The sequence below is a fragment of the Hemibagrus wyckioides genome, linkage group LG03 (assembly GCF_019097595.1).
Source record: "Hemibagrus wyckioides isolate EC202008001 linkage group LG03, SWU_Hwy_1.0, whole genome shotgun sequence".
NCBI lineage: Eukaryota > Metazoa > Chordata > Actinopteri > Siluriformes > Bagridae > Hemibagrus > Hemibagrus wyckioides.
The window spans coordinates 12,848,350-12,864,608 of NC_080712.1; the positions used below are offsets into that span (position 1 = coordinate 12,848,350).

The following is a 16,259-nucleotide window of genomic DNA, read 5'->3' on the forward strand; positions in this document are numbered from 1 at the left end:
TCTCATTGGCTGAAATTCTCCACGTGAGAGATGTCAGCCAATCAGAGCCAAGTGCGATGACTCCTCGAAAAACACTTTACGACATATCCGTATAGAGCATCCTGAGACGACCACTGTCATAGAACCAGGAAGAAGGAAGGTGGGATAGCTTAAAAAGGCTAATATCCCGAAACGATCGGAGAACTTTCCTCGAAAATCATGAGGTCGTCTAGGTGGAAGTGTGCAGCGCTGGTGTTACTGCCTGTTATAAGTTTACTGTTGCCGGCCCGGGCGGATGAGCATGAGCATACGGTAAGGAAATGATTTCGGGCCGAAAAGCCTTATGCGGTGTGCCTTTAGCCCGACGGCTTGACTGATCAGCATATCGGATTCGGGTTTAATCAAGATGCCCTGATTAATCCGGTATGCAGAGGTGTATATGAGCCGATATCTACCAAAAGATGCAAGTGTCACGTTGCCGCAATTCAGATAAGATTATATAGTACTTCATTCTCTTTATGATGCTAATGCTAAAGCCAAATGGATAGCTAATTAGCAAGCTAGCGCAGCCGTAGCTACGTGGTCTAGAGGCCGAGTCCTAAATAGATACTTTTTAAAAAACGTTAGGCACTACATAGGGTGTATCAGCCATGTTATACACTAATGATAGTCCACTTATATAGGGAGAAAGGGGTGATTTGGGATTACGTCCAGTTTGATCAAAAGTACGCTAGACAAATAGCTGTCAGTTATATATCTATATACACATTTATGTCTAATTGCGCGCAAACGACACATTGCGTGCATTGAGGTGAAGTTTTTGTGCGCAAAATAGTGTGAGTTTGATTTCTTACTGGAATTGCTGAAGTAGATCGTCTTGAGCTAGCTAGTCTAAGGTTAGCATGCTGTTTAACATGTCCGACTATGTACACAGACGCATCCGGCTGGTGCAGGCCTGTCATACAGGACAGCAATCTCAAGATAACCACTTCTTCTCAAACACGACAGTTAATGTCATCTACAACTGCTCACAGTCTATGTTTTTATTAGATGAGAAGAGATAGCCTGTCAACCTTGATCAGTTTCTGTCAGATGCTGATAGATTCGGGTCAAAGCTGAAAGACTCCATTAAAGGTTATTTATTAGTAACCGGTTACATGAGAAACCTGTCAGTTTCATTAATAACTTGATTTAGAGAGATGTTTATGGTGCTTTCCAGTGAAGGCATCATACGGTCCCTTCTTCTCAGTCCTCTGCACACTGAGTGTATTGTAACCCATCAGTTTATGGTTACACCTTCACAACTAACTAATTGTGTCGCTGGGGCTCAGAGACTACTAATCATCCATGAGTATTTTATTACAGAGAAAAGATGGAGTATCTTTAATTCAATTTATTTGTATAGCACTTTTAACAATGGACATTCTCTCGAAGCAACCTTACAGAAGAATAGAAACGTAGACGGGAAAAGATTCTAAAGTTTAAACTTAAGTTACCATTTATCCCTATTTTATCCCTATTGAGCAAGCCTGAGGTGACGGTGGCAAGGAAAAACTCCCTGAGATGATATGAGCGAGAAACCTTGAGAGGAACCAGGCTCAGAAGGAAACCCATCCTCATTTGGGTGACACTGGACAGTAAATAATGTCCTTTCTACAACAGCAACCAAGGGCTCTTGAGGAACTAATAGGTCGCAAGCTGACCGAGGCAACGGCAGTTCTGTGACGGTGTTATAGTCATTTTTACTTTCTGTAATGTTTGCAAGTCAACTTTATTTGGGGGAAATGGTTTTGTCAGCAGAAACATTCATTTTGAAAAGGGCTGGCTGTATCAAATCAAATTCGTTTCTTACAAATCAATTTGACTGAATTGTGACAGCAGTTGCCTTTTAGTGCTCAGCTATAATCAGCATTAATTAGTTCATGGTAATAAATAAGACACAAGTTTAAAAAAATGATTGAGATTTTAACGCTTTGAGGGGTCTTCTGTTTTGTACTTGAAGCAGAGAATAAACACACAACTGTCTGTCAAATCTTCTGTCACTAATCAGACTAGATCAACAGTATATTCTGAGCCCGTCCCAATGAAGGGGAAACCCAGTCCATCACAGAGCTTCTTTTACATGCTTGTTCACACCGACAGGGCAGTTTAGAATGTTTTTGAGAGGTATGAAGAAAGCAGAGAAGCTGGAAGAAACTTGCGAAGAAAATGTGAAACACTGCACAGAGAGATGTACAGTAGCCAGAGCTGCAGGTGCCGAGTCCAGCAGTGTTTCAGGATGCAGAATAATAAAGACTCATTATGCAAACTTATGACTGTGTTTGTGAATGTTGGAAGGATAGCAAGTCCTTCTCAGATCTGATAAAAAAAAAAAAAGTGAAATGATTTGTTTTTTAATTGCTCCCCAGTGTTCTGTAAAGGCTCTATTTTTTCCCAAAAACTATGCCCAGTGTGTATCTTCCCTACATGTGATCTTATCCTAGATTTTTACAGGTCTTAGACGTATGGCCGACGACAGCCAGTTATTGTTTTAGATGATGTGCTTGAGTGTTATGCTGACCTTGAAGTTATCCTGAAGATTAGAATTGACTTAGAGTTTATTGTTTGTGTTTAAATGACCTGAAGTCACTGGAGGCCACATATCCAGAGATGTTCTGCAAGCTGTTTCCTTTTTATGGGGAAGTATTTTATTATTTTGTCTCTTGCTGGCACAACTCACGTGTTCACACTTTGCCTTCTGTGTGCGTGTAGTCATCCTCGATAGCAAGCAGCATGTTGGTTAGAAATGTAACGTTCCAGTGTGTAGTAAAGAAAACTTTATCAATAGCATTCCCTCTGTAGCACCTTATCTTAGCCAGTTTATAAAACATGCTGGTTAAATTTTTCTTGATGATGGTAGCTTCTATTAAACATTAACGAGAAAGATTGAGGTTCTCTATTTTACAGAATATGACTAGGTGCAATTCCACTTTTCCATTATAGAAGAGAAATGATTTATTATCGCCCTGTTCAATGTCACCCAGATGACGATGAGGCTCCTTTTTTTGAGTCTGATTCCTCTCAAGGTTTCGACCTCATGTTGTCTCAGGGAGTTTTTCCTTGCCACCTCCATCCCTGGCTTGCTTATTAGAGATAAATATACGTGTTTAAAATTGATATCCTGGAATTTTATAGCACAATAAAGCTTCTTTGATGCAGTGTCCATTTCTAAAAGGTACATACAAATGAAACTGAATTGTTAAAGTTGCCTGCAATGTAATAGAGGCTTTTTGGATAATTTCTTTTGGTTTACAGTCTGGAGAAAGATTTGTTGCTGAGGTGAATCACAGTCTTCAGACAGCCAGTCTTGTAATATTAACTGTAATATTTAAATCTGCTTTGAGTGTATTTATGACTGACTCAGTGCATGGCAAAGTGCGCCAGAATCTATTCAGTGAATCAGACAGAATATTAGATGTGACAAAATAATTGATGTTCTGCATCAAGAAACTGCTGCAAAAAATCAGATTCGGATAAAAGAGTGCTGTAGTAGTTAATTTGGTGTTTGTGGCTTAGTGCAGCATGGGTATATATCAGTAGTTGTCAGAAAGTTGGATAGACCAAGTTCTGTCCCGGAAGCTGCACAGACTTTAAAAACATGCAAAGTTTATGCAGAAACGTAACTTTGTAGTCCCTTAGTAATCCTAGTAAAGGTGCTGGAAACTTTCATGTACAATCATTTCTAAATAGCTTCCTGAATTCTATGTACGAATACACAACTCTTATACTGAGTGGACAGAACTCTTAAGGTCTGAAATTGTGCATGAATGATGGCAATACGATTCTCAATATGCTTTTGAAGAGATTAGAAGTTCTTGTCCTTGGCCTGAACCATCACATTCTCTCTCTGTGCAGGCAGTCAGTCTCTTCCTAATCCCATAACTCTGTGCTCCTGTCTGTAATGCAAGTCAAGCTGTAAGGTCGGGTTGGGTCAATATTGGTTGTGTGCTAACAGCATGGCTCGCCGAGTCTGACGCCACACGTTGTTGATTTTATTTATTTTCTTAAATCTTGCGTTTGACACTCGCTGGTAGAGTAGATCTGGTTTGGTTGCTCTTCTTTAAACAATGTTTTATTTTTTAATTTCAGATCCTGTAGATGTACAGCACTGTGTAGTTAACACGTCAGAACTATTTTGCATGTAAAGCAGCTCCTAAACAGTCCTTTCATGGTTATAAGGCTTTGGTCTTGTTTACAAATGCTGTATATAGATAAAACACTAGTTGTTGGGTTAAGCATACACTTTTTCAATTTTTGTCTCTTAAATTTATTTTGCTTGGATTTACTTGTACTCCTCAAAATTGCATATACACACTATAATTAAGCACTAATGTTTGTTATAGGGTTGGGTGAGCAAACTAAATTTACAAGTTTTACAATCTTCTTTTTTTTTTTCTCCTCCAGTAAAATGTTGTGTTGATTTTTTTTTTTTTTTTTTTTTCCTTTTGTCCAGATTCATCCGAACTGAATTATTATTTAGTAGTATTCAAGGCAAAATACCAGCTTTTCTTGATTTTATTCGATAACAATGCCTGGGTATCATCTGATACTGACACCCATCCTATATTGTTTTATTTAAAGACTAAGCGAGTTAAGTTTTTCTCACATAAACATTTATATTGAAAATATAATAAAGTATAAATGTCATAAAATTAATCCTTAAAAAAAAAAAAAAATCTATCTATCTGCTATCTCTATCTAGTGGTCATTTGTCATATTTTCTAAAATGTAGTGTTACTTGTTTTTCTAGAGGTTGATATTCCACAGTCTCTGTCATTGTGTACTCTGCACTACCTTTCCAGTGTGGCAGGTTTGAACTTTGTGACAGAACCTGAAAGGCCATAGCCTGTCCTACACTGTAGTGTTTTTTCCCCCTTCTAGCTATCATGTAATGTAAATTCCAGGACGTGCATTAAGTTTCCTCATTCTGTCTGTAGCAATGTTTCAGGGCTTTCTAAACGAACTCTTAAAGTGATTTGTTGGAAAGTCTTTGATAACCGGTTTCACTCTTGCTGAAGGCAGTGATGTGTTTTATTGAAACCCCCTGAAACCAATTTTTAACCTTTTTTTAAAACTATATGCCTCCTGCTCAAGTGGCTTTTGTGGTCCTTCAATAATGTTCAAGCAGAATCTGAAAACCTTGTACATGTTTTTGCTGATTTACCAGTTGATGATGTTATCTCGTTTATAAATAGATTCATTTATATCCAGTCTGAACAGAGATTTTTTTGCTTTTATTCAGTATAAAAACATCTCTCAGATGTATGTGGACCCCTTATGAATGGCAGGTGTTTCCGACTCAGCCATTGCTAACAAGGGCACAAAGTCAGGCAGTAGACTGGGTCATACTGTAGCTCAGGGACTTTAAACATAGTTCTGTCACCACATGTCAGTTTCTGAAACTTCTGCCAAACCTCCACCCAAACAACTATACAGAAGAATCTAGGAGAAACAGCTCAGCCATGAAGCAGTAGACCGCACGATCTCACAGAGCGGATCCATGGGGTACTGAAGTGTGTAGTAGGTAAAAATCACCTCTCTTGCATCACTCGCTACAGCTTTCTGAACTGCCTCTGGAAGCAACTTTGTGTTATCAGATACTATGGCTGAGCACCTGCACCAAAAGATTGCAGTGTACAATATAAAATGACGGCTGGAAAGGTGTAAAGCATGTCCCCACTGGAGTCTGAAGCAGTGGAAACATGTTCTCTGGAGTGACGCATTACGCTTCACTATCTGACAGCCTGATGGATGAATCTGGGATTGGTGAATACCAGGAGAATGCTACCGACCGTGATGCAGAGTGCAAATAGTTAAATTTAGTGGAAAAAAAGGATAATGGTCTGTTTTTCAGGGTATGGGCCCCATGTTAAGGCTCATGGGTTTTGAAAAGGGGTGTTGTATAGGTGAAACTTAAATCGATGTAACAGTCAGGTATCTGTCATAAAGTGTATTTTATGAGCATGTGGCCTACTGAAGAAAGTGTGGTGTGTACAACCACAAACCCTACAACAAGCGTTGGTCATTTTTTTTCTTTCTTTTTTTGTGGTGTGTGTGGTATGTACTACATGTCCTTTATTTGAACAGAGCTCTCTTGTCCCAGGTAAATTTATCATAGTCTTTAGACATCCTCCAGCACTATCACTGAACAGTCTAGAAATTATGCTTGTTCATTTATTTATTTTAAATAAATAGTACTTCATATCCTGACTTATCTGTTCTTGCATGATGTTTCAATGGGGATTACAAAACTCTTCTAGACGTCAGTGTCTGCGAAAATGCTGTAAATGTAAACGTCTTCATTCCTGCTTATCACTTTATTTGATCTTGACGGTTGGATGGTGAGAGACGCTGTACTGCAGAGTCCTATATGGGCTCCCAGGATTGTTAAAGTCCTTGTGACAAGTCATTCAACTCTTGTAGGTGTGTGAGTCTGACGCACACGTGTTTGACATTCTTCTTGAGCTGTTTGTCAAAGGGGTGTTACTGGTTATAACATTTGCAGAATAAAATGCTCAAAACTGGAAAGCAATCCAACAGCCCTTTTCCAGATGTTTTTCACAGTGGTGAAAGAGACAGAGAGAGAGTGAGGCAGCGGGGCAGAGGTGACTTGGCTTAACCCATTTTAGAGGAAGATTCATGTTGGCTTTCATCCTCCCTGATGTAAAGCACTGTGACGCTGTGGGAAGATGAACAAATAAAAATGAGGTCAAGGTGGGGGGGCTTTAATAGCAGGACCAAATGTAGTTAAATGAGTTTAAAATGTCGACCTATTCATTATTACTTTAATGAATAGTGGAAATAATATTGCATTATTTATAAAGCAATACTGAAAACTGTTAAACTCATGTCAGTGGGAATATAGGAAGCTAATTAATTTCTTGGTGGTGTTTTTATTTTTTTCAGTACGAAGATAAAGAGGAAGTGGTTCTATGGATGAACACAGTGGGGCCATATCACAACAGGCAGGAGACATATAAATACTTCTCCCTTCCTTTCTGTGTGGGCACCAAGAAGACCATCAGCCACTACCATGAGACGCTGGGAGAAGCTCTGCAGGGAGTCGAGCTGGAGTTCAGCGGCCTCGACATCAAGTTTAAAGGTAACCGAGGACTTTTGTTTAATGGCCTTAATCAGTTGTTACTCCGTCCGTCAGTCAGAGCATCTTAGGCATCTGTTAGCTAATGTATGTGGAAAAGGGTAGGTAGCACTTTCCTCTGGGTCTGTTACTGATTGGTAGCTGTTGTGTGATAGGGGAGAATTGTGTAATGGCTCAGATTAGGCATATGACCAAATTCCTGAAAACAGCACAGATGCTCACATGCGGACCAAGCTTATCGCAATATTCTTTTTAATATTTTGAGACTGTAAATATCTTAGAATATATTATGTTTTTCTTCAAAAATTGATGAAAAAATTATCCATACAAAATACATTGCATGCAAGCATTCATTACTGCTCCCTGACATACAAATGATTTCTTATATCCACACTACATCAAAACAGCAGAAGTACCTCCTTTATTATGTAGAGGTTCATGTCCTAGCGCCGACCTGATGTAAATCAGTGGCAGAAATCTGGCTTTTGTGACAGAAAAATGCCCACTGAAATGAAAATATCTATACTCATACTTTACGTATTGCTAAATCCAACAGCCGTAGTGAGGGAATGTGAAAATTTAAAGATGCAGAACGGATAAAAATGAGGAAATGACAGTTAATGTTGCCGTTAAAGACAACTTTTAGTAACATTGATGATGTGATTAATTATGTCAATCATAAACTGTCGGTGTGTGTGTGTCTGGAAACAACCCTGACTACAGCATGTGCACACAGTGAGAGTCTTTCTAAGCAGGTTTTCAGGATTTTTAGCTGATACTATCAAATATTTTGTTATCTAGTGGAATTAGCCAAATGAAATGCTAACTGTTTTGTTTTGTGATAATAAAAAAAATTTGCTTGTCAATATATCAGTGATTTCTTGTTTTACCAGTTTTTGTATCTGAGATGTAGGATATATGACTTAAAGGAGTTTTGGGGAGGCATTTATAATTGTTTTGTGATCCTTTTTTCTAATGGGCATCTCACAGTTATCCTGGAGCAAACAATCATATCCACTGTTTCTATCAAATTTATGAAATTAATAAACTCGGTCCTAGATAGTGATTTCAGCTCCACAGGTATTCTGAAAATGCTGCTGTTCAAAATGTTTCAGTGTAATATTCCTTCAGGTACAATGGAGAAACTCATTCAATAGAAGAATTCAGAGCAACAAGTGAAACTTGTATTTTTGTTTTTGTAACTAGGATTCTTTTCTTTTTTTCAGACGAAGTAATGCAGTCGACATACTGTGAAATTGAGCTGGACAAAGCTAAAAGAGACGCCTTTGTCTACGCCATCAAGAACCACTACTGGTACCAAATGTACATCGACGACCTGCCTATCTGGGGTGAGTAGTCCAGGAATTCTGTGCTTGGCAAAGCGTCATGAAAAGCCTTGGGATTCATTACCACTAAGCTCTGTGAGCTTTCATGGGGTCCTCACTAGTTTTGTTTGTTTGGAGCCTGTGTTTAAATATTTCTGATCTTCTTGTCTGTAAAAGCTTTGTATTTATTGTACATTAACTGTATAGTGATTTTTCAGTAATTTAGTAACAGTATAAGCCTCCCAGTATATATTGCTTCCTGCTTTGTAAAACCACTTTGTTTATTGTAACTCAGGGATTGTTGGCGAGGCAGATGAGAATGGGGAAGACCATTACCTCTGGACTTACAAAAAGCTGGAAATCGGCTTCAATGGTAACCGAATTGTAGATGTTAACTTGACCAGCGAGGGCAAAGTCAAGCTTGTGCCGAACACGAGAATCGCCATGTCCTACTCAGTGAGCACTTTTACACCACTCCTGACAAACTTCTCCATACTGTATCATTGACTTGACTGTGACACGAGTATATAAACTACACATCATATTCATTCATAGCATGAACATCGATATTAAAGCATTAAACAAGCTTTTGTCTCCTTTTTCTTAACTCTAGGTGAAGTGGAAAAAGTCTGATGTGAAATTTGAAGACCGTTTTGACAAGTACCTTGATCCATCCTTCTTTCAACACAGAGTAAGCAAATCTGTACAAATTAAGTACATTTTACTTAAGGTCTAAAGATTTTTCTTGAGCTTCTGGATAACCAATGCTATGCCCATTTATGATGGGTGATTTTTTTTTCACGTTATTAATTTTTTTTCCCTGCTAATTACAGATTCACTGGTTCTCTATATTTAACTCCTTCATGATGGTGATCTTCCTGGTGGGCTTGGTGTCTATGATCTTGATGAGGACCCTGAGGAAAGACTATGCCAGATACAGCAAAGAGGAGGAAATGGATGATATGGCGAGTTCAAATAAGCTACAATATCTATACACCTTGCCTAATGTTGATGATGAAATCAGCTTGATGGATTGTGTAGTGATGGAGTAAAGAAATGAGTGTTCCCTCTTGTGTTGCAACCATTTTCTCACCAACCTCTGTTTTTGAGAAACTGCACCTTTTCTATGTTGCAAGATTTCCCATGCTGGAGAAAAGAAGTAAAGGCATAGCTTTACTTATCAGTAATTGTGTGTTTTTGTTTTTAGTTTTTTTAATCTGTTTATGGGTGAGATCAGCCATGCTGTATGGTTTAGAGACTGAGGAAAAGACAGGAGTCAGAGCTGGAGGTAGCAGCGATGAGGATGTTGAGGTTCTCTTTGGGAGTGACAAGGTTGGACAGGATTAGGAACGAGTACATCAGAGGGACAGCTCATGTTGGACGTTTGGGGGACAAAGTTAGGGAGGCCAGATTAAGATGGTTTGGACATGTCCAGAGAAGGGAGAGTGAGTATATTGGTAGGAGAATGTTGGAGGCAACAGAGGAAGGCCAAAGAGGAGGTATATGGATGTAATAAATGAGAATATGAAGCTAGTGGGTGCAAGTGTTAAGGATGCAGAAGATAGGGATAGGTGGAGAGAGACGATTTGCTGTGGTGACTCCTGAAGGGAAAAGCCGAAAGAAGAAGAAGAATCTGTTTATGGGTCACACCTCCCTCCACTTCAAGTTGAACTAACCACTACAATAGAAATGATTATGTATTAGAAGGAGTGTGTTAATATAAATATGATTTTCGCTGCTGTCGGAGTTTATGGAATTAATCCATTCCTTCTGACCGATCCAATCAATCAATACTATTTGACTAAGCTTCAGAGAATTCAGAAGCACTGTGCAATAATTGTGTTTAGTGGATGATATTGTAGAATTAACAGTTTTCTATATAATTTATAGATATAAATTATATCTTATATAATTTGTGCTCACTCTTTTTCTCTTTGTATCTCTCTCTCCCTCTCTCTCTTTTCCTTTCACATGAATGTATGCAGGACCGGGATCTCGGGGATGAGTACGGCTGGAAGCAAGTCCATGGTGATGTGTTCAGACCCTCCAGTCACCCTCTGATCTTCTCCTCCCTGATTGGCTCAGGTTGCCAGATCTTCTCAGTGTCCCTCATTGTAATCATTGTGGCCATGCTTGAGGATTTGTACACTGAGTAAGTCTCAAGGACACTTGTTTCTAAAACACAGTTCCTGTAGTTGTTCCTGAGTGATTTAACAGGCAAATGAATGTTACTGATGAGGGGTTTTTTCCTTGTAGGAGAGGGTCGATGCTGAGCACAGCTATATTTGTGTATGCAGCCACTTCCCCAGTAAATGGTTACTTTGGGGGAAGCCTGTATGCCAAACAAGGGGGTAAGAGTATCCTAACTATTATAAAATGTTTAACATCTGTTCAAACTCACTAATTGTGGGTCATATAGAACCCTCCCAAAGAGAAAAAAGCTGATACCGTAACATAGGCATGAGAAGCACAGAGGTTTATCTTCATATGCAAACAGTACTGCATGTCACATAATACTCTTTAATGCAAAAGGCAATAACTCCATAATAATCTTTCCATTTTTATTATCAAAGTGTGTTTGCTCAAGCCATGTGGTTGTTCCTCTGTGCTTGAACAGGGAGGAGATGGATAAAGCAGATGTTTATTGGAGCATTCCTGATCCCTGCTATGGTTTGTGGCACGGCTTTCTTTATCAACTTCATTGCTATCTACTACCACGCCTCCAGAGCCATCCCATTTGGCACCATGGTGAGTTTTTTAACTAGCTTCTGCAGTTATTTATATGACATTTCAATATCTCTCTCTTATGTCAGAAATATTACATGCCCATTTGGTCAAGTTGCCTTATGGGTCAGTTAACTATATTAAGTAATTGATTCAGGTCAAAGTCAGAATGTAGCCAGCTAATAGCCAGCCATGTCGTCTTGGCAGGATTCTTCTTAATACTCATCGCTTTCCGACGTCTTTCAACCTGCAACCTGAATATTGATTGACGTTTGCCACTATTAGGAATATATCAATATTTAATGTTCTTAGAAGACGCAAAGATTCTTACATCATGAGACATAAAACAGTGTTTAGAAAAGTACAAAATGTATAATAAGTGTTTAATTTAAGAATAATGACTCTTAAATGGCATATGATCTAGTGTGAACACAGTTTGTAATTTTCTGTATAGTCCGGTGCTTTATGCTGAGTGACAGGTTGATACAGATGTGCAGTAAATCTTTACAATGTTCTACAAGGATATACAAAGATATAAACTGGATAGAGAATACTTCCACGTTACAAGTGTCCTTACTCGGAAAGGGCCGATGTGCAGGTTTTCATTACAACCAAGCAGTAGACACACCTTAGTATATTTAAATGCTTAAATGTACTAATAATACAGGTGGAATAAGGTGTGACTTCTGTGTGATCTAAATGACAACCTGTACCCACACTGTCCATGTGTGGATGCGAGTAGACAAACTGATTTGCATAATGAGCATCATTATTGTAAATTCAATGCTGTGATAATTAAGTAAATTACATAATTATAGTTGTTTTAGTTAACCATTGTTCAGCACAATCCATAAAGATTAAATAGAAGAGTGTGTGTGCGTGCGTGCGTGCCACACTGTGTAACTAACTATCTAAATAAAAGTGTTGTAAAGCTTGCTCATTTGTTATAATTATTTAACAGTTTTAAGTGAAAATTTGATAATTTACAGAGATTTCCCTTCATGCAACATCATGTCCCTTCATGACAGAAGTTTGAAGTTTGTGTGTGTGTATATATGCGTGTGTGTATATATATGTGTGTGTGTATATGTGTATATATATATGCATATATGCATTTGCCAATTGGTCAATCATTATGGTCATTGCATTGGCTAATATAGATCACATAGAATAGAAGAGTTTGAACATGTGTTCTGTGTGTTTTCCAGGTTGCAGTGTGCTGCATCTGCTTCTTCGTCATCCTGCCTCTAAACCTGGTGGGGACGATCCTGGGCCGAAACCTCTCAGGACAGCCCAACTTTCCTTGCAGGGTCAATGCCGTGCCCAGGCCCATCCCAGAGAAGAAATGGTATGTCCTAGTTTTGTTATTAGACATGCTTTTGGGGTTTTGTCTGAGCAGAATACAACTTATTAAATACAGTCTGTATTGATGTGTACATTTTTTGCTTATCAGGTTCATGGAACCTGCAGTAATTGTGTGTCTGGGTGGCATCCTGCCATTTGGGTCTATATTTATTGAGATGTAAGTATTTTAATTCCTCGGTCCTTGTTTTTCCTTTTTTTCCCCCCCATGTTGAATGGACAAATCCAGTAATTGCGGTTTTTCTTGCTTTCTCCTTTTTGCAGGTACTTTATTTTCACCTCGTTCTGGGCCTATAAGATTTATTATGTGTACGGATTCATGATGTTGGTGTTGGTGATCTTGTGCATTGTGACAGTGTGCGTGACCATCGTCTGTACCTACTTCCTCCTCAATGCTGAAGACTACAGATGGTGAGGGAATGATCAACATTTGCATTTCCAGAGCGAGTAACAGAAGTCTCTTTTAAAGAATACGTCAATATAGGTTTACTACATCAAGTAATTTTTTTTAGATGCGATTTGTGAAAAATTTTCCACATCTGATAATTTTTTTAAAATGCATTACTAGCTGTAGCATTTATGTCCCTGGTGGTCCAGTGGCAGGATCCTGTGCTCTCACTGCCACGGCCTGGGTTCAATTCCCAAGCAGGGAACCGACCAAGCCATTGAACTCTCAGTGCCAGTGAGAGGTTTGCGTCAGGAAGGGTAAACATAAAAGCTGTGCCAAAGTCAAAATATGTGGATCTGCTGATCTGCTAGCTGTAGAATTTCTGCATTTGTCATGTGTTAGGGTTATGTTTTGGTTTTCTCTACAATTTGGTCAATTGCCATATCCTACTCTCTGGTTTGCTGTCCCTCATCAACTACCAAACACTGTGTTTGCTTCCTCTAAATCATATAAAGGCAGAACACACAATTTCCAATGACTGCTCATACTGCTTCACACAGCAATGTAAACTGCTGCCCTCTTCTGCATACAGGAGCTCACACACACTCACTAGCCAGTGAGAGAAAGTACACTATCCCTTCTACACAGCCAAATTCTGCTCTGTCTGCTCCCAGCTACAGATGTTTCATCATCTGGATTTGATTGCTCACGATCCCGACATTGTGCCAGCAATGTTGCATTCATTTTTAACTCCTTCAACAGATAAATTGAATTTGTCCCAAAGCAAGAAATTATTCAGAACAAATGGAAAACAAGTAATGACTTGTGACTGTGAAAAGTGACTGGATTTTTTTTCATTCTTTTTACAGGCAGTGGACAAGCTTTCTTTCTGCTGCTTCCACAGCAGTTTATGTTTACATGTATTCCTTTTACTACTATTTCTTCAAAACAAAGTAAGTCTGACTTTATTTTATCTCCGCTCAGTGGCTTTTACCTAATTAAAAATTGCAAATCTACCTGAAACGCAGCCGTCTGACTGATTATAATATCGTCTGTTCCTCTGTAGGATGTATGGTTTGTTTCAGACATCATTCTATTTCGGTTACATGGCGGTGTTCAGTACTGCTCTGGGTATAATGTGTGGTACGTACTATCCATTTATTTTGACAGTTTATCTCTTTCGACTTAAAGCCTACAGATAGTTTTATGTGGTGTATGTAATCATTTTTGTATCTTCTTCCAGGAGCCATTGGTTACATGGGAACAAGTGCCTTTGTGAGAAAGATCTACACAAACGTGAAGATCGACTAGCGACTCTGCAGCATCTGTGCAATCGGCTGACATTTCCCAGCAGTGGCGGACTCGAGTCGTCGTTCCTTTTTTCGCAAGAAGAGATTGTGATCTTATCTTGTATAAATCTAGTTTTCCATTTTCTCAACAAATTCAAGGTTGCAAGATTGTATACACACAGGCATATAATGGAAGATTAAATAAACGTGAGTTTTATTTTTATTTTTTTTTTTTTTTTATTAACTGTTTCGTTTTTTTTTTTTCCCTCCGGAGCAAATGTGTAGATTTATTATTATTATTATTATTATTATTATTTTTTCAACTTTCAAATCTTTGGTTCTCCTCCGATAACTCTGTCCCACCCAGCATGAGCGAACGTAGACCTTTTATCGATGGAGTAGTCTAGCTCTCTTCAGTGAAGAGGCCGAAGTGTATGGAGAGCCTTCGTTTGGTCGTAGGAGAAAATTGGAGGGTTGCGATTGTGTACATGCTCCTACCGTCTGTTTTGCATTGTCAAGTTGAGCGATGTCGTCCTTGTATTGTTTTAAACACTTGTCTCCTATCACCAAGAGCATAGTTTAACTGCATCCAATGATGGAAAAAAATATATATATGTTGGTTACTAGCTTTTCTGCCACCAGACTAAACAAAACCACCTTTTTTTCCACTTGACACTACATGGTTCAGATTATCATTACAAGATGCAAATGAGGCATAAATCACCCAGTTCCTGATCCAGGTCTTAGATTTAATGTATGATCCAGTCATCCGCTGCAAGTGCGGATGTTTTTAAATTTGGTTGTTTCGAAGTGGTCTTGTGTTTTCCAGTCTTACTTTTAATGTCGGGATTTAAATGAAGTCTGAGTGTGAAGATAATAAATGGATGGGGGTAAACCTGTATATAACCTTAATAATGTAACTGTAGAAGTAGATTCCAAAATGTATTTTGGTTGTACAGATTTATTACAGGGTGTTTTCTTTCTTTTTTTTCTTTCTTTTTTTTAAAAAAAGATGTTCAGTTTGAATGAATTTGTCTTTTCTCCTTTTTATTTTGTGAGCTTGGGGTGGGTGGCACTGTTACATCTTGCCTGTTTAGTGCATGACGTTTTCATCTTGCTGCATAAACCAGTTCTGTTTGTATCTGCTTCCTTTGGCTTTTTCTTTGCCCTGTGACTCCTGACACATGCTCAAATTAATTTTTGTGTAACCGTTAAAAACAAGAAAAACAAGAAAAAAAAAACCCTTTTTGGCTGCTTGTAGAGGAAATAATGACCATCATATGTATTTTTTGTTTTTAATATTTATGATTTAAAGCTTTAAACAGTTCTCGGTGTGCTGAACAGCCCCCTCCCTCACGCCTAACTTCCCCATCCATTACCAGAAGCAGCATTGTGAATGTCGGACACATGCAGAGTTTTTGCGAGCATACTGTAAAGGGTGACGTTATTGTACTTTTATTTGATTTTTGATGTTTTTCTAACTACAGGAAAGTTCCACAGGAGCACTCTGACAAAGCTCGTGTTTTTCGTTCTGCTGTATACAGTATGTAACTAAAGATGTGAGACGTGGCAAAGCCTTTTTTTTTTTTTCTTCTTTTTTCTAATCCCCTCAGATGCCAGATGATCTTCTGGCCCCTCATGTCATGAACCTTGTGATGTCTGAAAAGACATTTTAAACATGCTATACTTGTTGTAAAAAGGAAAAAAAAAATAAACGATGTTTATGTACGGAGGTTACATAGGCATAGTTTGAATTCTCAAGTCTTGATCAATATTTTGGCATCGTAAATGTCTTTCTATTCTTTAAGACAAGGAACCATTTTTTTTTTTTTTTTTTTGGAAAATTACACACACCTGTTCCAGAGATGATTATCACACGTACACACACACTAATGGGAAAACCTGTAAACCTGATCATCCATGCAATTATCCAAGCAGCCAATTATGTTCAAGTTCACATGTGATTTCGGTGACTTTGCTGGTGCCAAATGCGCTGTTTTGAGCATTTCGGAGACCGTGGATCATCTGGGATCTTCGTACGCCAACGTTTTACA

At 38.5% G+C, this 16,259-nt stretch overlaps 1 protein-coding gene across 1 annotated transcript; it reads left to right on the top strand.

The window, feature by feature from the left end:
- The first annotated feature begins 86 nt into the window (after positions 1 to 86).
- On the top strand, positions 87 to 15,966 carry tm9sf3 (transmembrane 9 superfamily member 3). Its single transcript, XM_058381022.1, has 15 exons — positions 87 to 291; positions 6,925 to 7,120; positions 8,344 to 8,466; positions 8,738 to 8,898; positions 9,056 to 9,133; positions 9,276 to 9,407; positions 10,428 to 10,594; positions 10,699 to 10,793; positions 11,060 to 11,190; positions 12,375 to 12,514; positions 12,620 to 12,688; positions 12,793 to 12,939; positions 13,786 to 13,869; positions 13,983 to 14,059; positions 14,160 to 15,966. Exons 1-15 carry the CDS (start codon positions 199 to 201, stop codon positions 14,225 to 14,227), a joined length of 1,761 nt encoding a protein of 586 aa, XP_058237005.1. The 5' UTR covers positions 87 to 198; the 3' UTR covers positions 14,228 to 15,966.
- Positions 15,967 to 16,259: the final 293 nt, after the last annotated feature.

Bases quoted from the DNA above. Each gene is read 5' to 3' on its own strand.
- tm9sf3 (XM_058381022.1), top strand. From the start codon at position 199: ATGAGGTCGTCTAGGTGGAAGTGTGCAGCGCTGGTGTTACTGCCTGTT. The intron at 8,467-8,737 runs GTGAGTAGTCCA...ATTGTAACTCAG, and splicing joins CGACGACCTGCCTATCTGGG to GGATTGTTGGCGAGGCAGAT. The intron at 14,060-14,159 runs GTACGTACTATC...ATCTTCTTCCAG, and splicing joins TGCTCTGGGTATAATGTGTG to GAGCCATTGGTTACATGGGA.